Source organism: Staurois parvus, unplaced genomic scaffold (genome assembly GCF_062004578.1).
Source record: "Staurois parvus isolate SC_StPar_1 unplaced genomic scaffold, SC_StPar_1.0 ptg000096l, whole genome shotgun sequence".
In the NCBI taxonomy this organism is placed as follows: Eukaryota; Metazoa; Chordata; class Amphibia; order Anura; family Ranidae; genus Staurois; species Staurois parvus.
In genome coordinates this window covers 18,538,059-18,562,117 of record NW_028317892.1, presented here as the reverse complement: position 1 = coordinate 18,562,117, position 24,059 = coordinate 18,538,059, and the positions used below count along the sequence as shown (strand labels likewise).

The 24,059-nt window shown below is 41.7% G+C and overlaps 1 protein-coding gene across 1 annotated transcript in view; it reads left to right on the top strand.

Annotated features, from left to right (window-relative positions):
• ANP32B (acidic nuclear phosphoprotein 32 family member B) overlaps nucleotides 1-15,010 on the top strand; it is a 61,333-nt gene extending 46,323 nt beyond the window's left edge. The window contains exons 4-7 of the mRNA XM_089670956.1: nucleotides 8,572-8,767; nucleotides 10,893-11,029; nucleotides 12,032-12,083; nucleotides 14,317-15,010. Coding sequence (XP_089527082.1) covers nucleotides 8,572-8,767; nucleotides 10,893-11,029; nucleotides 12,032-12,083; nucleotides 14,317-14,387 — 456 coding nt within the window. The 3' untranslated portion in view covers nucleotides 14,388-15,010. The remainder of the gene's footprint in view (nucleotides 1-8,571; nucleotides 8,768-10,892; nucleotides 11,030-12,031; nucleotides 12,084-14,316) is intronic.
• Nucleotides 15,011-24,059: the final 9,049 nt, after the last annotated feature.

Genomic DNA, 24,059 nt, shown 5'->3' with positions numbered 1-24,059 from the left:
GATAATATTGCCCGAAACACTTCAGAATTCATCCTGCTGCTTTTGTCAGCAGTCACATCATCAATAAATACAAGAGAACCAGTTCCATTGGCAGCCATACATGCCCACGCCATGACACTACCACCACCATGCTTCACTGATGAGGTGGTATGCTTAGGATCATGAGCAGTTCCTTTCCTTCTCCATACTCTTCTCTTCCCATCACTCTGGTACAAGTTGGTCTTGGTCTCATCTGTCCATAGGATGTTGTTCCAGAACTGTGAAGGCTTTTTTAGATGTCGTTTGGCAAACTCTAATCTGGCCTTCCTGTTTTTGAGGCTCACCAATGGTTTCCATCTTGTGGTGAACCCTCTGTATTCACTCTGGTGAAGTCTTCTCTTGATTGGTGACTTTGACACACATACACCTACCTCCTGGAGAGTGTTCTTGATCTGGCCAACTGTTGTGAAGGGTGTTTTCTTCACCAGGGAAAGAATACTTCGGTCATCCACCAAAGTTGTTTTCCATGGTCTTCCGGGTCTTTTGGTGTTGCTGAGCTCACCGGTGCGTTCCTTCTTTTTAAGAATGTTCCAAACAGTTGTTTTGGCCACGCCTAATGTTTTTGCTATCTCTCTGATGGGTTTGTTTTGTTTTTTCAGCCTAATGATGGCTTGCTTCACTGATAGTGACAGCTCTTTGGATCTCATCTTGAGTTGACAGCAACAGATTCCAAATGCAAATAGCAGACTTGAAATGAACTCTGGACCTTTTATCTGCTCATGGAACAGCTGGGAAGCCAATTGTCCCATTACTTTTGGTCCCTTAACAAGTGGGAGGCACATATGCAAACTGTTGTAATTCCTACACCGTTCACCTAATTTGGATGTAAATACCCTCAAATTTAAAGCTAACAGTCTGCAGTTAAAGCACATCTTGTTCGTTTCATTTCAAATCCATTGTGGTGGTGTATAGAGTCAAAAATGTTAGAATTGTGTAGATGTCCCAATATTTATGGACCTGACTGTATATACAAGGAACACTTTGGAAACAGATCTGATCTCAATGGGGAAAAATATCATGCTGGATATCTATACTGATATGGACTGGGTAATGTGTCAGGAACGTAAGGATACCCCATCGTTTGATGGAAATGAAAATTATAAACCTACAGAGGAATGATTTCAAAGACACCCTGAAAAGTGAAAAAATGATGCAGCAGGCCACTCCATTTTGCTGAAATTTCATTGCAGCAACTCAGAATGGTACTCCGTAGTTTGTATGGCCCCCACGTGCTTGTATGCATGCCTGACAAAGTCGGGGCATGCTCCTAATGAGACGACGGACGGTGTCCTGGGGTATTTCCTCCCAGATCTGGACCAGGGCATCACTGAGCTCCTGAACAGTCTGAGATAATGGCAGCGAAACATGACATCCCAGAGAGGCTCTATTGGATTTAGGTCAGGCGAGCGTGGGGGCATTGAATAATGGTATCAATTCCTTCATCCTCCAGGAACTGCTTGCATACTCTCACCACATGAGGCCGGGCATTGTCGTGCACCAGGAGGATCCCAGGACCCACTGCACCAGTGCAGGGTCTGACAATGGGTCCAAGGATTTCATCCCTAGTGGCAGTTAGGGTGCCATTGTATAGCCTGTAGAGGTCTATGCGTCCCTCCATGGATATGCCTCCCCAGACCATCAGTGACCCACCACAAAAGCAGTCATGCTGAACGATGTTACAGGCAGCATAACATTCTCCACGGCTTCTCCAGACCCTTTCACATCTGTCACATGTGCTCAGGGTGAACCTGCTCTCATCTGTGAAAAGCACAGGGCACCAGTGGTGGACCTGCCAATTCTAGTGTTCAATGGCAATGCCAATTGAGCTCTATGGTGCCAGGCACTGGGCCCACTAGAGGACATCGGGTCCTCAGGCCACCCTCATATAGTGTTTCTGATTGTTTGGTCAGAGACATTCACACCAGTGGCCTACTGGAGGTCATTTTGTGGGGCTCTGGCAGTACTCATCCTGTTCCTCCTTGCACAAAGGAGCAGATACCAGTCCTGCTAATGGGTTAAGGACTTTCTACTGACCTGTCCAGCTCTCGTAGAGTAACTGCCTGTCTCCTGGAATCTTCTCCATTCTCTTGAGACTGTGCTGAGAGAGACTGGCAATGGCATGTATTGATGTGCCATCCTGGAGGAGTTGGACTGCCTGTGCAACCTCTGTAGGGTCCAGGTATTGCCTCATGCTACCAGTAGTGACACTGACCCTAGCCAAATGCAAAACTAATGAAAAACAGTCAGAAAAGATGAGTAGGGAAACAAAATGCCAGTGGCCTCCACATGTAAAACCATTCCTGTTTTGGGGATTGTCTCATTGTTGCCCATCTAGTGCACCTGTTGTTAATTTAATTAACACCAAAGCAGCTGAAACTGATTAACAACCCCCTCTGCTACTTAGCTGACCAGATCAATATCCCAGGAGTTTAATTGACTTGATGCTACACTCTGATTAAAAGCGGTCCTTTAAGTGTGTGCGCGTGCATGTGTATGTTTTGGAAGGTTGGTATACCAGAAACTTTGGAGTTGTTTACTTTTTTATTATGCTCATTCAAAACTCTAGTTCAGGATTTCTGAAATAATTTTCAGGTTCTATGGGTAACCCCTGCTAAAACCACATCCTCCTTTATATTGGTGGTCTCCAAACTGCAGCCCTTTGCTTGCCATTATCAGGCCCTTGGGGGACTTTGTCTCCCACTAATATGAGACACTATTGCACAATGTGGTATAATTGCTGCCACGGACACCAACAGCGTGGCACTATTCCTCACATGGACGCCAATGATGGGGTACTAAAGCCGGGTTAATTTCTACTCCCAGTGGCCTCAATCCTTAAAGTCTGAAGAACAGTAAAGTGGCTCTTTGTTTAGAAAGTTTGAAGACCCCTGGTGTATGGAAAGAGTGTCCCTCTTACAGATGGCCAAAAAGATTGTTGGTGTCATGCCAATGGCTCAGATCTATGCAGGCACCATGGAACCACAGTTCAAGGAGCCATAGGGTTACATGGAACTCAGGTTGTTTTTTTTATTTTTCTAAACTTCTAACACTCTTTTTGTAGATACAGCAGTCACACAAGTTTAACGTCATCTCCACAACATAGGTTAATTTGTGAAAGGTCTTGACAAACCTGTTATTTTCTATAACTGCTCTGAGATTCATTCATCAAGTAATTCCACCACTTTTCTGTGGATTTTGCTTTGGCAAAGTAGTAGCATGAAAACACGCTGTGCATGGGTAATATGTCCTCAGTAGCAAAAGCAAAATACCTATAATTTTCAGATGTTGTTGCTATAGTCCGTTCCCCCACATATTTCTAAGTTCTTCCAACTAAAGTGATCCTGAAAAGGAGGCAAAAAGGGCAGTGTGTTAGAATCATTACGAAGTTCAAATTTTTCTACGTCAATTTGTAGCAGTCCAGGATGACCTTTATCCCAGCTGTGTCACAGACATACACACAAATATGTTGTTAGACCAAGTTCACAGAATGCAAATATGGGTGAGGCAGCGCACACTGCCCTCTCAGTCTAGAACATTTCCAAGTGTGTTGGTGCTTACAGTTTTTGCAAGCATTTGACATCACAGTGGTTTGATCTGTTATATAAGGTCAGAAGTACGTATGTTTATATAGTGGATGTTTTGTTTCCCAAAGAATACAGGCATTCAACAAGCGTAAAATGCGCTCATTTATAACAGCCAATCAAAATGAATTCTTACCGATCTAACCACAGTAAACTAAAGCTTGATTACTGCACTTGGCTCATTGCACCATCACTGTGATTTATGCATTCATTTGTGTTCTTTGTAAGTTGGATATTCATAAAGAGAAAAAGATTAAGAGAACCTTTTCATTAGAAGATGAACTTCAATTTATGGCATTTAAAGTGGTAGAAACTCTAATAATTTATTTTAATAGGGCACTGCATACTAGCACGTCATGACAGACATACCATTAAAGCCTAGCCCTCCAGTGCTGAGCTCCCACTCTCCGGCTGCTTGAATATGCATGGTGACAGATTTTATTTATTTCACATACTTATATAGCGCCGTCAATTTATTTTATATTGTAAATTTACATCAGTCCCTAACCCTCAAGGAGTGTACAATCTAAGGTCCCTAACTTACATTCATACACATACTAGGGCCAATTTAGACAGGATCCAGTCAACCTACTAGCATGTCTTTGGAGTGTGGGAGGAAACCGGAGTACCTGGAGGAAACCCACGCAGGCACTAGGAGAACATGCAAACTCCAGGCAGGTGGTGCCATGGTTGGGATGTGAACCAATGATCCTAGTACTGCCAGGCAGAAGTGCTAACCATTTAGCCACTGTGCTGCCCTAATATGCAGTGATGTCTTTGGCTGCGGCCGATGTGAAGATCTACTAAACGGTGTGAATTTAGTAGATATTCACAGTACCTAAAAGTAGGACTTGTAATAAGTTTACCTTTAGGAACAAGTTTTATTTCAGACATTACTACCGCTTTAAATCCATTGTTTTTATCTAATATACATTAAGGGGAGGTTCACACCATAGAAACGCAGTCTGGATGCTTTCCAGATTATTCTCTGTACAGGGGTGGACTGACCATTTGGGAACTCAGGCACTGCCCGAGGGCCCAGGGTCAGTAGGGGGCCCCATGAGATGCCCCTGGTACCTTTCATAGGCTTTTTTGGGTATGGTTTGAGTGTGGGTTTGGACACAGGGGCCCCATGATACCCTATTGCCCGGGGGCCCCATAAGTTGTCAGTCTGCCCCTGTCTCTGTATATATGTTTTTGATGCGTTCCAGTGCATTTTTTGTTTCATTCCAGTCCTTTTTTTTTTTTTTTTTTTTCTTCATCTTCAATATAGACACATGCATTCTGGTGTGTTTTGGATTCATTTTACCGCTTTCCAGTACATTTCAGTGCAGAAAAAATGCTGCATGTTCTACTTTTTTTTTTCTGAAACTGACTGCACTGGTGTGAACTATGCCATTGGAAACCATATAACCTACTATCCATGTGTTTTTGTTGCAAAAAAAAAAACTCACTGGACTGCATGTGGTGTGAATCAGCCCTAAAGCTGAATGTACCAGATGAAGCCTATATTATACATTTTTCCAGATGTATTTCTGCATGCACTTTTTTGATGCGTTTTCAATGCGTTCCAGTGTTTTTTTACCTCCTTTTGATTTTCTTTTTTCCAAGGTTTCTTTGGTTTTCTTCACGTGATATGTTTGCTGTGTTCCACTACAGTTTTGTACAGAAAAAATTAATTATGTTCTACTTTTTTCTTTTTTTGTGCACTGGAATGCACCAGAACTGACTGCACTGGTGTGAACTATCCCATTGGAACACATCTTCTGTCCATATTTAAAAAATAAATAAATAAAAAAACACAGTGAACTGTATCCTATGTGAACCAGCCCTTAATTTTAGTCTTGCTGCTAATCTCCTGCTCTTCCCTTTAGATCCCTTTGGTCATTTCTATCAGGTCCCATTAGGTCCGCCTGTCAGGTTTTTCAGGTGGATGTGAATAGCTCACTGTCTGTACATCTATTTACTTTAGATTACCTCCGTCTAGGTCAGGAAAGGAAAAAAAAAAGTTTGCCTTTTTTTTTTTCTCCTTTTTTATTTATTTTTTTTTTTTCTCTTTTTCGGACCTAAACATGACAGATTGTCAGTAAGGGGATGTAACCGTATTCACATCCAATTTACATCTGCCTACCTCTGGACTTAACATGGGTATGTTACATTCCATTTTTTCCTATATCATAAGACGGAGGGGAAAAAAAACAGACACTAAAGTCACAAAACAAGACATCCATTTCATTCTGTTCTGATACAGAAAGGGATTTGTTAACGGATCCCTGCTGATCAGTATGGAAACCACCTTTATTTATTAAATTAAAATAATTTTATTTTATTTTTGGGGGGCTTAGAAAAATGATGAGAAGTCGCATAACTCCAATGTTTTTCTGTTTTTGTGGAAGTTTAGCTAATATTATGCTTTTGTGAAATGTCACCTATAGTACAATTTTCCATGGGGGAAAAATAAGCGGCTACCCACTTCCCTGTAAACTACATAGCAGTCATGTTCCTACTTACTAGTTCACTACTGCACAAGAATAGGTGAAGGAGAACTATCTGCAAGGCATCGCTGACTTTTTGTGAAGATGTCTGCTGCAAGGGCATTGTTCTTACCCTTTATTACTAGTTGGTGAGTCAATGCTTGCTCCTATGTAGGTGCCTGTCTGGTATCCCAGGAATTTTCTATATGATTGTTCAGATGATTTACTAAAATTCAATATGACTATGCCCAACCATGGACATTTTAAACAAATCAGCAGAGCCAGCACCCACATTTCTGACAAAGTCTGCAGTGATTGGCGGATGAAATGCGTCAAACCAGGCCGAATCTGGAGCCACGTGCAGTGCCTAAACACTGCAAGAACTTGTTAACTGCTTTTAAAAAGGAGTCATTGCCAGGAACATTTGGACCACTTCAATGAGGAACAGTGCAGCTCAATGCAGACCGCATTCAACAGAAGTATGCAGAGAGATCAACTGCTCACTACCAAGTCATGAAGTGTCGGGTACACTCTTCGTGAATGATTCAATTGTGATCTTCCTATGCAACTATCTACCTTCACTTTCCACTTCAGCTGGATCTGTGTTAACGTCTAAATGTATGCTGATCTGTTAAACCCTTATGCCAGTTCGAAGCTAATATATATGGCATTACATGTTTATTGCTGAAGCAGTTGCCATCTTTTCCAGCTCCTGTGTTGCGGTCATAATGGACGATGCCTGTTGCTTGCATTTTCTGTGATCTACATCAGGGCTTGAAATTTCCACTCGCCTGCTCGCCAATGGCGAGTGGAAATTATGGTGGGGGTGAGTGTGTCCCCCAGGGCCGTCTTGCTGAGCAGGCTCGGAGCTCAGGCCGGATTTGTCATTGGCACTGGGAGCCATCAGACTGCTCAATAGCTGAGCGCAGTGAAAGCAAAGGAAGGAAGGAAGGTGTGCTGTGCTCTCTGCCTCCCCCTAGAGTGCAGTACCCGGATCTGTGAGTGAACAACGAAGTACTGCAACTTTTTATGGGGGGGGGGGTGTGTGTATGTACGTACATGTGTGTATCTGTACATTTGTCTGTGTGTGTATACATGTGTCTGTGTGTGTATGTACGTGTGTACGTGTGTGTGTGTGTACATGTTTGTGTGTAGCGCAGGACTTGAAATTTTAAGCCCTGATCTACATGATCTATTTTTATGGATATAACTGGATAACTCTACAGTGTTCTTCAGAATATTTATATGACCTTTAAAACTTTTTATTCCAAGGTCATTGGAACTTGTAAAATCCTACCTATAAGATCATTCATGATTAAGGACACTAATTTGCAGCACTCATGATATCGATGACCATTTTTATTTTGCCCTCTCCACATTTATCTTGTACACAGCGCTTTGCTGTTTTTTGTTTCCACTCTCCTTAATAGGCTTATATGCATCCGTGGCATTTGTTTGAGCATCTGTGTGGTCATTGGCATCTCCAATTGATGCTACTGAGGACCTGGCTATATTGCAGTCTGGAGTGCTTATTTAAATTTTACTGTTGTGTGTTTTATGTGTTTGATTACCTTGCAAGGTTTCACTTTTTTTTGTATAAGATATGTAATAACGGATTTTGTATTAAATTGCAATACCACTCTGCTTGGGTTTATTTAGAACTGCTTTATTCAGTGGCTTCAGTGATCCTGGGTCCAGAATAAGTATGCAGAATAAGAGTTCTGGCTGCACTTGTTGCATGCTTGTTCATTGACACAAATTAAAGTTTCCCTTTAACCCCCTGTGGAACTGAAGCAATCCCACCTTCATCTGTACTGTGGAATTAGCAGTCCACAGTTACTGGTGCTCTGACACGATCTGTGTAATAACTGGCTTGCAGACTGGCCCACTCCCCATACTTTAATTGGTTAGTTTATTATTACAATAAGAACAGTTGGGCAAGTGCTGGTTCACACTAGTGCGACTTGTCATGTGAATTGACAGTTCGAAGTCGCATGACAAGTTGCACCGCATTTGCGAAACCATTCAAAATGCTGCAACTCAAGTCTCAGGGACTTTAAAAGGTCCCTGCACTATTTTTGTGCATTTTCGGTGCGACTTGCATTAACATCTGTTTAATGAGGTTGCAATGAAATCGCACTGATCAACGGCTTTGAAGTCACGCTAAAGTAGCGTGACTTCAAAGGTACACTGGTGTGCACCAGAGCTTACTTTGAAATCAGATAGTTTTTATATTATTATTATTATTTTTTTTTTTCTTTTGGTTTTAATTTTTCAAAAATCATAGCAGTTTGAAATGTCCTCAAAATCTGTAGGCTGCAAATCAGCCTGATAAAGGTGAAATCTTTGTAGATGTATGCAGGGGTGAAGGAATCTATTTGAATCAACATTCTGTTTACATTTTAAATGTCATTCATTTTGACTTCCTTTTGGTAAGCGTTGTCTTGCTGATGAGAAAATGATTGATTTATTTTCAGAAAAAATTGGAGCATCTAAAGAGTCTTGACCTATTCAACTGTGAAGTAACAAATCTTAATGACTACAGAGAAAGTGTATTCAAACTCCTTCCTCAGCTGACTTATCTGGATGGATATGACAAAGATGATAAAGAAGCTCCAGATTCCGATGCAGAAGCTGATGGGGATGGTGTTGATGAGGAGGAAGAAGATGAAGGTGTGTGATATAAACATGACATTTTTCAAAACTATCCGTGTGTATTTCTGCAAGGCTGATTTAGATATTGTATTATGCCAAGTTTTGCATAACGGTCTTAAAGCAGACCTAAACCCTTCTATCTTTTACAGACAAGAAACTTGCCATCTTAGCCTCTGTTTTAGCTGTTGTGACACCAGCCATAAGATGGCTTGTAAGTCTTGTTGAGAGAAAAAGCAGCTGTGACACTTATCATTCCTCAAATGCCTTGATTGTATCTGTTTTGGGAAACCATTAAAGTCGATGGGGTTTTTTCCATTCTAAATCATAACTGAAGTCTCCATACTTGCCTGTCCAACGGTCCTGTGCTATCATCTTCTTCAGGCCATTTTATAGGCCAACGCATGGCGTAACTCTTGCACATGCGCAGGAGGCCATCATCCTGGCATTCAGAGACCAACCCGGCATTGTTAGCTGAGCTGTGCATGCGCAGCTCAGTTTATAATGCCAGAGGAGATGGTGAGGAGGTAGGTAGGGGCATTTGGTTGCAGAAGAGACGATGCATGTCTTTCATGCAAAAAAAACCCCCTGCTTTCAGGTTTTTACAGTGGGATTTCAGTTCTGCTTTTAGTGACCGGGGAAGAAAGTAGTGCTGGCCTGCCACTCAAGATGTTTAAATGGTACTGGTTTTTCAATAAACCTTTAAAAAAAAATTGACTCTTTCTGGCAATGTTTGAAAAAGCTTGTCTCTATGTATGATTTGCAGTTATATGCATGTATAAGGCCAGCCATACTTACTCTTTACAAGCTTTTTTGTGCTTCTTTGCAGCTATGCTTTACTACTGCTTTTTATTGCCATTTGATGGCTTGACAATTCCATTGAAAGCACAATTAAATGTGACTTGTAATTCATGGCGTGTCTTGAATGTAACTATTTTAAGAAATAGTTAAAGTGGCGCTAAAGGCCCAAATATGTACATTGCTTTTACCAATCTGACGTTCGTGAAGTCCCTTGCCAGTGCCAGCATCTTCTCCCTGGGTTCTTCCAGGTGCTGTTCTTTGGCTGTTTTGATTGGCTGGCATGGGCTGTGTAATATGACTTATGTACCATGTCCTAATTGCTTCTACAACAAACAAAGGCTTAAAATGTATCAGACTTTACTGGCACAGCATTCGGGACAACAGTATCATTTAAATTATAATACATTTTGTTGTAGTACAATACAATCAGACCTAGTATGGGTTCTAAGAACTTTACCACTACATGTATATAGATATGTAGTGCATCAAGTACCCACTGTGACTAGTTCACAGGAACGTGTGGCAAACAGTCCTTGTCAGTCGACGTGTTTCCCAATATTTGCTTCATCAGGACAGAGGAGGAAGTGGCAGTGGTAATTATGAAAAAAAGATATATGGCATTTCGTGTAATTTACAATCCTACTTTAACACAGAAATTGATAAAATAGATTTAGAATGGTCTACATTAAGTCTGACTTTAAATATTGATTTGGCTTTCTCAAAACAGGTAAATAAAGACATGCCATGAATGATGGCTGTCACAGATGCTGTCAACTGAATTGTCAAGGGTGTAGTCTTGCTTTAAAGTGTAACTAAACCCAACAGTTTAACAGGTTTCCCAGAACCGTTACATTCAAGGTATGCTGTGAATAAATGCCGCAGTTGCTTGTGCTTTTAACTTGATGGTCAAGCCTTCAAATGGCTGGTGTCATAACTGATCAATATTTATTTATCGGCTTCTAACCTATTCAATTAAGCTTTGATTAAAAAAAACCTGGAAGCTGGCTGGTTCCAATGCACAGCCGCACCAGATTTTGCATTCTCCAGTTTTAGTAATTCAACCCCTTTGTGTGTTGGGGTGCCATTAACTATTGATGGCTACCGCCATACGCCTACAAAAGGATGCACTTTTTTTTTGGTCGTTGCAGGAATGCTTATGGATTTGTACATGTTCCTGAATAGGACAAATGTGAGACTAGCCTAGAGGTTGATATTGTACCATTCTTCCTATGCTAAATAGCTTTTATGTAATTCCTAAAATCCAAGCAATGTTTCAATTTTCTATTTGGTGGACACCAAATCTATCTAGTAATGCAGTATATAGCACATGTACCTTGTTTTATAGAGGGCGAAGAGGAAGATGATGATGACGAGGAAGAAGGTGAGGAGGAAGAAGATATAGATGAGGAAGAAGATGAGGATGAAGAGGAGGAAGAAGTGGGAGAAGATGAAGACGAAGAAGATGCAAGTGGAGAAGAAGATGTAATTATAGCTTTTATACTTTTCAATTAAAATGTATTTATACGGTTTTATCTATAATATAAATTTCCACTAGTTTATAGTACCAGTCTCAAAACCCAACTCCAACAAAAAATTTTAGTTTTGGATAGAGTGGGTAATGTGTCCTGTCCTGTCCTGTTCTGTCAGGTAGTAAGGGGAATTGTGCCCAAAAGGAGCATAAACAGCAATATAAACCTGACAAGGGTTCCAACCCTTCCCTGCTCTGTCTAAAACAAAAAGTGTTTTTAATTGGGCTTTAGCTCTTTGCTGACGCCCTCATTGATGTCTGGATATCCAGGCCAAATTTAGCAGCATCCACACGCATCAGTTACCTTGACAACAACTCTGTTTAGCAGAATTGTTGTCACCATTGTGATAAAACCTCATTAAAATCATCGATAGGATTCTGTAAGTTTTAAAATCTAGTGGACATCAGCACCTTGCTTTACTGACCTTCTGAAAAAAGTTTAATGTTGCCTGAAATTGACTTGAGTTCCGTTTTGCACTAGTACAATTTTAGTCTCACTAAATCTCATGACAATGGAAATCACATTGTTTTCAATGGGGCCCGTTCACATCAACGCAACTCAGCATGGAGCAATTTTGGAGAAGGTTCTTGTGCTACTTTGGATATTCTATGGAGCCAAAAATGACGCTAGTATCACACCAAACCTTATCCAAGCTGCACTACGCAATCACACTGGAAATCAGATCACAGCAGTGTGAACCTAGCCTTACCATAAACAGTACTGAATGGCAATTTTTTTTATTTAGCATCCCCTGGAGTCTGGGACCCCAGGCATCTGTTCTGTTATAGCCCACCAATACTCGCTTCTCATTTACTTCCAGTAAATGCTTGCATTGTTTTGTAATAATCCAAGCTGTTTTGCCATTGAAGCCTGTATGATGCATTCAACCTCATTTGTCTAAATGCATGTTAAAACTAAAGCTAGAAGGGTGCTAATCCTAATCTATTTGTTTCAGGAGGAAGACTTTGGACGCGAAGATGAGGAAGAGGATGAAGATGAGGATGATGGTTAGTCTAATTCACAATTAGTTTGTTTCTTACATCAATGTGAGCTTCTAGCCAACATGTTAAACACAAATCAAATTTTATCAATATTACATATTGTCTATGCGGAGAATTTCAACGCTGCACCCAAATGAAATTTACGTTCTTTTTTTCCCCATGACTTGAGCTTTCTTCCGGTGCTATTTGATTGTCTGTGCGTTTTTTAATTTTTGTGCTATAAAAAAAAAAAAAAAAGACAATTTTGAGAAAAAACAATATTTTTGACTTTTTGCTATTAACCCCTTCACTGCGGCGCCTCCCGGCCCTTTAAGGGTTTCAGAAGCCGGGGGCGGGGTTTAGGGTCATGTGACCGCCCTGACACGCCGTCACGGCGGTCACATGATCGGGAAAGGTCCCGATCAAAAGAGGAGATCGGAACTTTTCCTTGAGTACCGGACATGTGTGCTGGGGGCGCGCGCTCTCAGCACGTATGTCTTTTTTTAATAGAACGCAAATGTGCAGCTGCTCGGTGTCTAAGCCCAGACGCCAGGAGGTCGCACATTTGCGTTCGGCTGGCGTGAAGAGGTTAAACATGTCCAGTAAAAAAATTTAAAAATCAAATTTCGCCATAAATTTAGGCCAAAATGTATTCTGCTACGTCTTTGCTAAAAAAAAATCCCAATATTTGTAAATTAATTGGTTTACGTGAAAGTTATAGCGTTTACAAATGGTGGTATAGATACTGGAATTTGTAATTTTTTTTCAACTAGTAATGGTGGCAGTCAGCGATTTATAGCGAGACTGCGGCGGACATTCTGACACTGGGATGAACTGGCTTGGTGTCACTGACATCCCCAGTGACACCAATACAGTGATCAGTGCTAAAAAAAAAAAAGCACTGACACTGTACTAATGCCACTGGGCAGGAAGGGGATAATATGAGGGGTGATCAAAGGGTGAACTATGTGCAGGGAGTGTTTTACTAAGGGGTCGTGTGTTGGTGCTTCACAGTAAGCACACTGCTGTGGATGGCTGTGCTGTGCACAGCCATTCACAACAGTGTGCCCGAGCCAAGAGGGAGGAGAACTGTTCGTAAACAAAACAGCCCTCCTCCCCATTGGTGACCGTCAGAAATTACCGGGCGCCGGCGAGTAATTACTCGGCAGGACCCGGTGATTGACAGCCGCGTATCGCGCGCGCCCCCTATCCGGAAATGCAAAATCATGTGTATATATACGTGATTTTGTGTGCCCCTGCCGCCCTGTAGGAGTATTTCTGCTATAGAGCGGTCGGGAACCGGTTAAAGAGGAATTCTGGAATGGGGTTAAAATCTGCACAATAGCAATGTTTACATAGCTAAGCAAAACCGTTAATGTAATTTTCAATATAAATGTAAACTTTGTAGAAAACTCACTGTTTAAAAAAGCGATTGATGTAATTTTTTTCCCCCAGTTTCCTCCAGTCCCCGGATTCTGGGAGGAGGGATCTCAGAAGTGGTGACGTCACTTCCTGTTACTGTTTGATGCTGATCACTGAGACTACAATTCCCAATATGCTCTGGGCTTGAGTCTTGAGTGAGCGAGACTATGGGTGTATGGGCAGGTGGAGCAGTAGTGTTTACAAATAGGACACTGACACTGCCCACCTGCATCGCTGCACACTCTTCTGTCATAGGAGGCGGGTCAGACCGGGCAGTGGACGGAGCAGACCGGGCTATCTGAGAATCGCGGGTCTGCCTACTGGAGCGAGCAGCAACACTTGCTTTTAAAGGACTACAAGGGGGAATGTACAAGACCAGTGGCTGTGGGGAAAAGGACATATCAGCCACTGGTCTTGTGAACAGGATATGAAGGGGATAGAGAGCCTTTCATGCAGTAAAGAATGCTGGCTTTCTCACTGACAACAGGACTAAATACAGTACTACTGACAATTTATTGACTGGTATGCAAGCACCTGTGGTTATATATAATAAGATTTTTTTTTTTCCCACAGAGTTCTGCTTTAAGTTTAGTTAACATACTTATAAAATACTGAAGATCAAAGTATTCTCTTGAATTCATTTTCAAATTGCCATAATTACATACAGTATATATATAAATATATATTAGTATATTCACATCAGTCCCTACATTCACATCAGTGTGGTGAATTAGAATATGGAAATCATTTATTTGCTTTAAGTGATATAAAGCTGTATGAATGGCTTTCTGTGTGGGATGCTTGTTTAAGAAGAATAACCATATTTTTTTCACCCCAGAAGAAGAAGTCGGAAAAGGAGAGAAGAGGAAGAGGGAAACAGATGATGAGGGTGATGAAGAGGAAGACTAAGTCATTTGGGAAATTTGGGGGAAAAAAAGGACTTTATTGGATTATACAGTATTGATTGAACTGGCCCCATTCGTGGATTATTGAAAAACAGGCTACAAATAAATTGTAACAATGAAAACAAGCCCTATCCCTGAACACCCAAAAAGAGCCAAAGAGTCGTTACTGTGACATTCCTACAGCCAATAAACCCTACTGGAAGCTTACATCATGGTTTATAGTTAAGTCTCAAAAAGTAAAAAAAAAAATTATATATATATACAGAGATTAAAAATATATATATATTCTCAAAATGTCCAGCTAAACAAACTGGGTCAATGCTTTTACTATTATGTTGAGGTTCTTAAGGGTTACCAAGTTAAGGGTGTGATTGGTGAGTCATGATTGTCAATGGCTACCTATTAAATAGACATTGGAGCACCATTTTTACTTTCTGTACAACAAACAGCAAAAAGAGGAAAAAAAAAACTTTGTAAATAAAATCTTAACATTTTTGGGTCTGTTTTTCATGCTTTGCTTTTTTCCTAACAGTTCAATATTTTTTTACAGTAGGATGTTTTTGCGACAACTGCAGATGAACTATTTTTAAGAACATGAGTGAAATAAACATGTTACTATTTGGTAAATTCTAGTTGTATGTTTACATTTCTGAATGAGAAGTAAATAATTCTTAAAAATTTAGTCCTATTTTTTTTAAACTGTGTTTTGAACACTTTTTTTTCTTTGGGAAGGTTCCAGTTACTTAAAGTGTGTTATTGATGAATACTTATTTTCTCAAAGACAACAGATGAAATAATCACTATGAGCCATGTCCAGTGATATAAAAGAGTGATAAAGAAGGCAAAAGCTTCAGAGTAGCACAGGTACAAACACTTCTTCGTCCTTCAAAAACAAGTATGCTATGGTGCAGGACCGTTGGTTTTCAGATTTTTGTAAGCGAGCAAGGATGTACACGTCACATAAAAACTAAAACTTGGGGATGTCACCATGTGTACTACATACATATTCTTAAAGCATATTTAAACCAAAAACAAACATTTAACCAGTTCCCAATAGCAAAATGACGGCTGAGCAGGACTCTCAATGATCTGGGTGGGCCGTCATATTATTATACAGGATTTATATGGCGCCAACAGTTTGCGCAGCACTTTACAGTATAATGGGAGACAATACAGTTCAATACAAGAGGGCTAGGAGGGCCCTGCTCCTTGGAGCTTACAATCTAATGACATCCTCCTGCCTCGCACGGGGTTGCACTGTGGCGAGATCTGTCTCCAGCTGTGTCCCACGGACACAGCCGATGACAGATCTGTGTACAGGCCCGTTGCCAGTACCATGTGACTGCAGTGACCAATCACAGCAGGTTACATGACAATTGTAAACAATACATTGCTTGCGTTCATGCCATCCATTGCATATAATTGTGTCACTATTATCACTAGATGTGATTTGTCATCGTAATCACGTGGTACAGACTGGGCCAATAACAGCCCATCTGTGTCATCACAAAAGAACCTGAATGAATAATTTGATTTCTTTAATTGATTTAATTCAGTTAAATGCTTGCTTACAGTAATTAAATTCTTTGTGATAAGCAATCATAATGTGTAAAAAAAAAAAATAAAAAAATACTGATCACTTCCCCAGAGTAGTACAATGTTACTATGGTAACATACTACTCTGGTCATGGTGTGTTATGAAAAAACACAGCAAGAGTGTTAACACTTTTTTGTTTTGGGGTGTAGCTGTGCTTTAAATAGAAAAAAAAATGTACCAAGATTATTTTATCTCTGAAGCAAGAAGTATTATGCATTAATTGTAAAGTGAAGACATGTTTGCATTGCAGTCACGTTGTACTTGGGAATCCAGGGCTTCAAATCTTAGTCATTTACACATCTAAGCCAAATTTACTAGCCAAAAGATAGTAAAAATAGTTAATAATGTATTAAATATAACTGATACAATTATCAAGGGTGATTTTCTGATGTTGATTTAGCAGTTTTGAACTGGACCCTAATGCACACAAAAAAAATTGGTCCGAATACAAAAAAAAATTACTGCAGATTTTTTGAGATGCCATTCCATAACTGCAATGTAGATCCTCTGGTTTTGTTTTTTAAATTAATTACCCAGAAAAAACCTTGCAAGATGATTACAGGTTTGTGGGGCCTATGAATAATAAATTGGTAGAAATTAAGGTTTTTCCATAGATTTTTGTTTCCCATAGTATAAGCAGAAATGTGAATGGTCACTGTGGACAACGTTTCTTTGTAGTGGGCTTTATTTTCACTCCTATTCTAAAGTATGTAAATCAGACAGGCAATAACAAGCATTCTCAAGAGGTCAGCAAATGAAGCAGCATGTTTCTCTCATTTTACTTTAAGACTTCAAAATAAGTTTCCTGTTCAAAGGAAATTTGCCTTCAAGCAATATTAGATTGCATTGCTCATTAGCCCTTCATATAATGTTTAGTCTTTGAATTTATGACTGCTTTGAGCCAGATAAAATGCACTCTAAGATGCTTTTTTCCATTGGGACCATTTTCATGAAAAATATTGTTTTCTGATAACAGTATTAGGTTGGTATATTAAATTACAATATTCACTATATAATTTTACTTGCCTTATTTTTTCACACATTTACAGGAAAACACAGCCACTTTTTTTTTGAATAAATTTTTATTAAGGAATTTAAAAATGACAAGTGCAATAACAAATACCCATCGAGTGGTGAGCATTTGGACAATAAAAAGAGGTACAATAAGCATTGAAATGGCAAAGAAAAAAAACAATATATGTAGGAATACACAATATATGATAGTGCAAACAGTTTAACAGTTTCAATGTGCGAGCCTTCCCAAGTTCCTGACTGAGACTCCCATATTTGTGATGCTATGAGTATGCATGGAGTTCCTGGAGGATGAAGGAATTGATACCATTGAATGGCCCCCACGCTCGCCTGACCTAAATTCAATAGAACATCTCTGGGATATCATGTTTCAGTTCGTCGAACGCCACCAGGTTGCACCTCAGACTGTCCAGGAGCTCAGTGATGCCTTGGTCCAGATCTGGGAGGAAATACCCCAGGACACCATCCATTGTCTCATTAGGAGCATGGTTTGACAATCAATTGAAAGCTCAAAGGTGTTTGATTACTATCACATGGCTGTGGATTGAAAAAGTGAAGATCCTTTTACCTATTTGATATCATAAAGCACATTTCCATGTGCTCTGAGGTGGGAGTTCTGTGAGCACTGAGGTGGTACTATGTTATGTGCACTATTTTACTTGATGGTGTTTGGGATATCAGCACAAGAAGAAAATGCATGAATTATGGCAGCATCTTTATTACAAATTGATTGATTTTACATATATGGACTCTATGGACATTTTATTCAGTTATGTCACTCTTTTATTTTTTGTAGCTATTATTTAGCAGTGCTACATCACTTATTTATTTTTAATTTGGTTTACTATTGTGGGAACACAATTTGATGTTAGCAACAGCAACTATCATCACACTATTTTTATTTTCCTTTCTGCTTGTGTGTGTTTTGTTGTGTTTTTTTTTTTTTCCCCTCTCTCTTACTATTTTCAATCTCAAGGCATCCTCTTTCTTAGCTATTTAGATGATCTTCTTCTGATCAGCACAAGCTCTATCAGCCAATGCCCAACAAACGTCCTCCAGAGGTCCTAAACCTTCAGGCGTCTACACTGAAGCTATCTCATTGTTTAGAATATCTGGGCCTGCTCCTAGACATAACTTTACCTAAGGTTTTCCTTTCACAGGACAAACTCTACTCTCCACTCCCATTCCTTGGCATGAGGGTTCTGGGCTTGATGGTAGCCTCCTTTGAGGCTGTCCCATATGCGCAATATATTTTTAGACCATTGCAACTCAGCTTTCTGGCAGCATGGATCAGGCCTAAGTTTGGATGGTTGTATACCCCTGACTTCCAAAATTAGGTTTGCCTAGGCCTAGTGGATCCTGTGAGTCCAGTGCTTTAAACAGGAAAATCCTCCTTATCCATGGCGTGAAAGGTTCACATGGCAGATGCCAGCCTGGCTGGGAAGGTGTCCAGGATACTCTATTTGTGGAAGAGACTTGGTCACTGGCAGAAGCTCATCCTCTGATCAGTATTCTGGAGTTCTGTACCAATCAGCAGCAAGGATATCCAACCAAGATGCAGTCAGACAACACCACTGTGCTGGCCTACATAAAGCATAGAGGGAAACCAGAAGTCTCATAGCTCAAAAGCAGCAAATTTGGTCCTTGCTTGAACAGAAACTCATGTGCCAGCCCTGTCCACCATAAATATCCCTGGCATAGTAAATTGACAAGTGGACTTCCTCAGTTGTCAATGTCTAGACCAGCAATGGGCAAACTACAGCCCGGCGGACCTTTTAATCCGGCCCGCGGTGCGTAATACTGTCAGGATGGCAGTCAGGATGTGTTTAGGCGGGGCAGCGTGACGAATGTGAGGGGAGCTAGGCTCCTCTCACAGTCCGCCCTGAAGACCGGTGTAGCATGAAAATCTGTCTCCTATGAGGATCTGCCCCCCTCGACGTATCTGCGCATGTGCCGGAGATTGCCGATCGGCTGCTAATGCCTGAAACTGGCACATGCACAGATACGTCGAGGGGGACAGATCCTCATAGGAGACAGATTTTTATGCTACACCGGAACGGCGCGGGAACACGGCGAGAGGAACGCGTGGAGCAAAGGTAAGTGAATTGACACAGGGGGGACTTGGGGACTTAATATGGGGAATGAATTACTATAGGGGGGATGAATTACTATATGGGGGATTAATTACTATGCTTACTATGGGGGGAATATTACTATTAGAGATGAGCGAATCGAAGTATCCGAAGTGGAATTCGAGTCGAATATCGGAAAAATTTCGATTCGTGCCGAATCCGAAAAACAGCCTAATTCGGACGCGCGAATCGAAATTTTTCCGAAAATGGCGGCTGACATGTGCGGCGACGGAGCGGGGATGTCGGGGAAGGCGCGCAGACAAGGCGCGCTGCCCCATAATGCATTCCTCAACGACATGTGATCGCATCAGCCAATCAGCAGCCAGCCAGCCAGCACTGTGTAATGGTCGAGGTATATATAGCGGCCATTTTGGAAATCTTCATTTGCCTGCAGTCATTGAACAGAGGCAGACCGCTCTGTACTAGGGACAGGGACAGAGGGCCACAGAAACGAGAATTGGGGACAGAGAGAAGTTACTTAGGGACAGAGAACCATTACTCAGGGACACAGACTTGTTAATGAGGGCCACAGAATCGTTATTTAGGGACAAAGAAACGCTAGTTAGGGCCACAGAATTCATACTCAGGGACAGACAGAATTGTTACTCCGTGCCAGAGAATTGTTACTTAGGGCCACAGAAACGTTATTAGGGCCACAGAATTTTTACTCAGGGACAGACAGAATTGTTACTGAGTGCCAGAGAATTGTTACTCAGGGACAGACAGAATTGTTACTGAGTGCCAGAGAATTCTTACTCAGGGCCACAGAATTCATTCTCAGGGACAGACAGAATTGTTACTCAGGGACAGACAGAATTGTTACTGAGTGCCAGAGAATTGTTACTCAGGGACAGACAGAATTGTTACTGAGTGCCAGAGAATTGTTACTCAGGGACAGACAGAATTGTTACTGAGTGCCAGAGAATTGTTACTCAGGGACAGACAGAATTGTTACTGAGTGCCAGAGAATTGTTACTCGCACAGACACAAAATTGTTACTTGCACAGACACAGAATTGTTACTCGCACAGACACAGAATTGTTACTCAGGGCCACAGAATTCATACTCAGGGACAGACAGAATTGTTACTGAGTGCCAGAGAATTGTTACTCAGGGACAGACAGAATTGTTACTGAGTGCCAGAGAATTGTTACTCAGGGACAGACAGAATTGTTACTGAGTGCCAGAGAATTGTTACTCGCACAGACACAAAATTGTTACTTGCACAGACACAGAATTGTTACTCGCACAGACACAGAATTGTTACTCAGGGCCACAGAATTCATACTCAGGGACAGACAGAATTGTTACTGAGTGCCAGAGAATTGTTACTCAGGGACAGACAGAATTGTTACTGAGTGCCAGAGAATTGTTACTCAGGGACAGACAGAATTGTTACTGAGTGCCAGAGAATTGTTACTCAGGGACAGACAGAATTGTTACTGAGTGCCAGAGAATTGTTACTCAGGGACAGACAGAATTGTTACTGAGTGCCAGAGAATTGTTACTCGCACAGACACAAAATTGTTACTTGCACAGACACAGAATTGTTACTCGCACAGACACAGAATTGTTACTCAGGGCCACAGAATTCATACTCAGGGACAGACAGAATTGTTACTGAGTGCCAGAGAATTGTTACTCAGGGACAGACAGAATTGTTACTGAGTGCCAGAGAATTGTTACTCAGGGACAGACAGAATTGTTACTGAGTGCCAGAGAATTGTTACTCGCACAGACACAAAATTGTTACTTGCACAGACACAGAATTGTTACTCGCACAGACACAGAATTGTTACTCAGGGCCACAGAATTCATACTCAGGGATAGACAGAATTGTTACTGAGTGCCAGAGAATTGTTACTCAGGGACAGACAGAATTGTTACTGAGTGCCAGAGAATTGTTACTCAGGGACAGACAGAATTGTTACTGAGTGCCAGAGAATTGTTACTCGCACAGACACAAAATTGTTACTTGCACAGACACAGAATTGTTACTCGCACAGACACAGAATTGTTACTCAGGGCCACAGAATTCATACTCAGGGACAGACAGAATTGTTACTGAGTGCCAGAGAATTGTTACTCAGGGACAGACAGAATTGTTACTGAGTGCCAGAGAATTGTTACTCAGGGACAGACAGAATTGTTACTGAGTGCCAGAGAATTGTTACTCGCACAGACACAAAATTGTTACTTGCACAGACACAGAATTGTTACTCGCACAGACACAGAATTGTTACTCAGGGCCACAGAATTCATACTCAGGGACAGACAGAATTGTTACTGAGTGCCAGAGAATTGTTACTCAGGGACAGACAGAATTGTTACTGAGTGCCAGAGAATTGTTACTCAGGGACAGACAGAATTGTTACTGAGTGCCAGAGAATTGTTACTCAGGGACAGACAGAATTGTTACTGAGTGCCAGAGAATTGTTACTCAGGGACAGACAGAATTGTTACTGAGTGCCAGAGAATTGTTACTCGCACAGACACAAAATTGTTACTTGCACAGACACAGAATTGTTACTCGCACAGACACAGAATTGTTACTCAGGGCCACAGAATTCATACTCAGGGACAGACAGAATTGTTACTGAGTGCCAGAGAATTGTTACTCAGGGACAGACAGAATTGTTACTGAGTGCCAGAGAATTGTTACTCAGGGACAGACAGAATTGTTACTGAGTGCCAGAGAATTGTTACTCAGGGACAGACAGAATTGTTACTGAGTGCCAGAGAATTGTTACTCAGGGACAGACAGAATTGTTACTGAGTGCCAGAGAATTGTTACTCGCACAGACACAAAATTGTTACTTGCACAGACACAGAATTGTTACTCGCACAGACACAGAATTGTTACTCAGGGCCACAGAATTCATACTCAGGGATAGACAGAATTGTTACTGAGTGCCAGAGAATTGTTACTCAGGGACAGACAGAATTGTTACTGAGTGCCAGAGAATTGTTACTCAGGGACAGACAGAATTGTTACTGAGTGCCAGAGAATTGTTACTCGCACAGACACAAAATTGTTACTTGCACAGACACAGAATTGTTACTCGCACAGACACAGAATTGTTACTCAGGGCCACAGAATTCATACTCAGGGACAGACAGAATTGTTACTGAGTGCCAGAGAATTGTTACTCAGGGACAGACAGAATTGTTACTGAGTGCCAGAGAATTGTTACTCAGGGACAGACAGAATTGTTACTGAGTGCCAGAGAATTGTTACTCAGGGACAGACAGAATTGTTACTGAGTGCCAGAGAATTGTTACTCAGGGACAGACAGAATTGTTACTGAGTGCCAGAGAATTGTTACTCGCACAGACACAAAATTGTTACTTGCACAGACACAGAATTGTTACTCGCACAGACACAGAATTGTTACTCAGGGCCACAGAATTCATACTCAGGGATAGACAGAATTGTTACTGAGTGCCAGAGAATTGTTACTCAGGGACAGACAGAATTGTTACTGAGTGCCAGAGAATTGTTACTCAGGGACAGACAGAATTGTTACTGAGTGCCAGAGAATTGTTACTCGCACAGACACAAAATTGTTACTTGCACAGACACAGAATTGTTACTCGCACAGACACAGAATTGTTACTCAGGGCCACAGAATTCATACTCAGGGACAGACAGAATTGTTACTGAGTGCCAGAGAATTGTTACTCAGGGACAGACAGAATTGTTACTGAGTGCCAGAGAATTGTTACTCGCACAGACACAAAATTGTTACTTGCACAGACACAGAATTGTTACTCGCACAGACACAGAATTGTTACTCAGGGCCACAGAATTCATACTCAGGGACAGACAGAATTGTTACTGAGTGCCAGAGAATTGTTACTCAGGGACAGACAGAATTGTTACTGAGTGCCAGAGAATTGTTACTCGCACAGACACAAAATTGTTACTTGCACAGACACAGAATTGTTACTCGCACAGACACAGAATTGTTACTCGCACAGACACATAATTGTTACTCAGGGCCACAGAATTCATACTCAGGGACAGACAGAATTGTTACTGAGTGCCAGAGAATTGTTACTCAGGGACACCTAATCGTTGAATTAAATAGTATGTCAGACAACATGCAGAGGAGTGGCAGAGGAGGCAATGTTTTAGGAGCGAGCAGACGTGGCAGCAGAGGAAGGGGTCGAGGCAGCAGTATTCGCAGCCAGAGGCCAGTGCTCCCGGTGTCATCCAGCGGTCGTGTCTCCACCGACAACCCTGCCGTCATTGATTGGTTGGCTCGGTCGTCTTCCTCTTCCCAGGTCACCTCTGACACCTACAGCCAACGGTCGGTGGGTACGTCAGACACAACCGTTAGTTGGCATGGCCCGGGACCAAGCCCACTGAAATCCCGTGTCCTCTACCTGCCCCTGTCCTTTGCTGTTCCCTCACCAAGCGAAGTATCGCATGCTGTGGGCTCAGCCCCACTGTACAGTGAGGAAGAGCTAACAGAGGGCGGTCAGGAACGGGGGGAGACATCGGCCTTTTCAGCAGCCAAGCGAACAAGTACTGGCGAGGAGAGTGGCTCGGTAGCCGGTCTAGAGACAGGTCTGTCTCCTGACCCAGACGCAGCCGAGGGGGCTAGTAGTGAGGCGGAGACCCTACTTGATGATGAGGAGGTTGATCGCACTTGGCAGCCTCGTCGTCATCAGGCAATTTCTTCCGCATCATCAGGAGAAGAGGGTGGCAGCTTGGCAGCGAGCAAAACAGTCGGTGGGTTGCCCAGGAGACAGCAGCAGGGTCGCATCAGTGTCAGTGGAGCCAAACGTCCACGGAGTAGAGCACCAGCTCCACTGCAGCCTACCACCACGGCCAGTAGTGGTGCCGGTGCGCACGGAGGAAGTAGCAGTCAGCCAGTGAAGAGTAGCGGGGGCAAAGTTTCCTACTCGG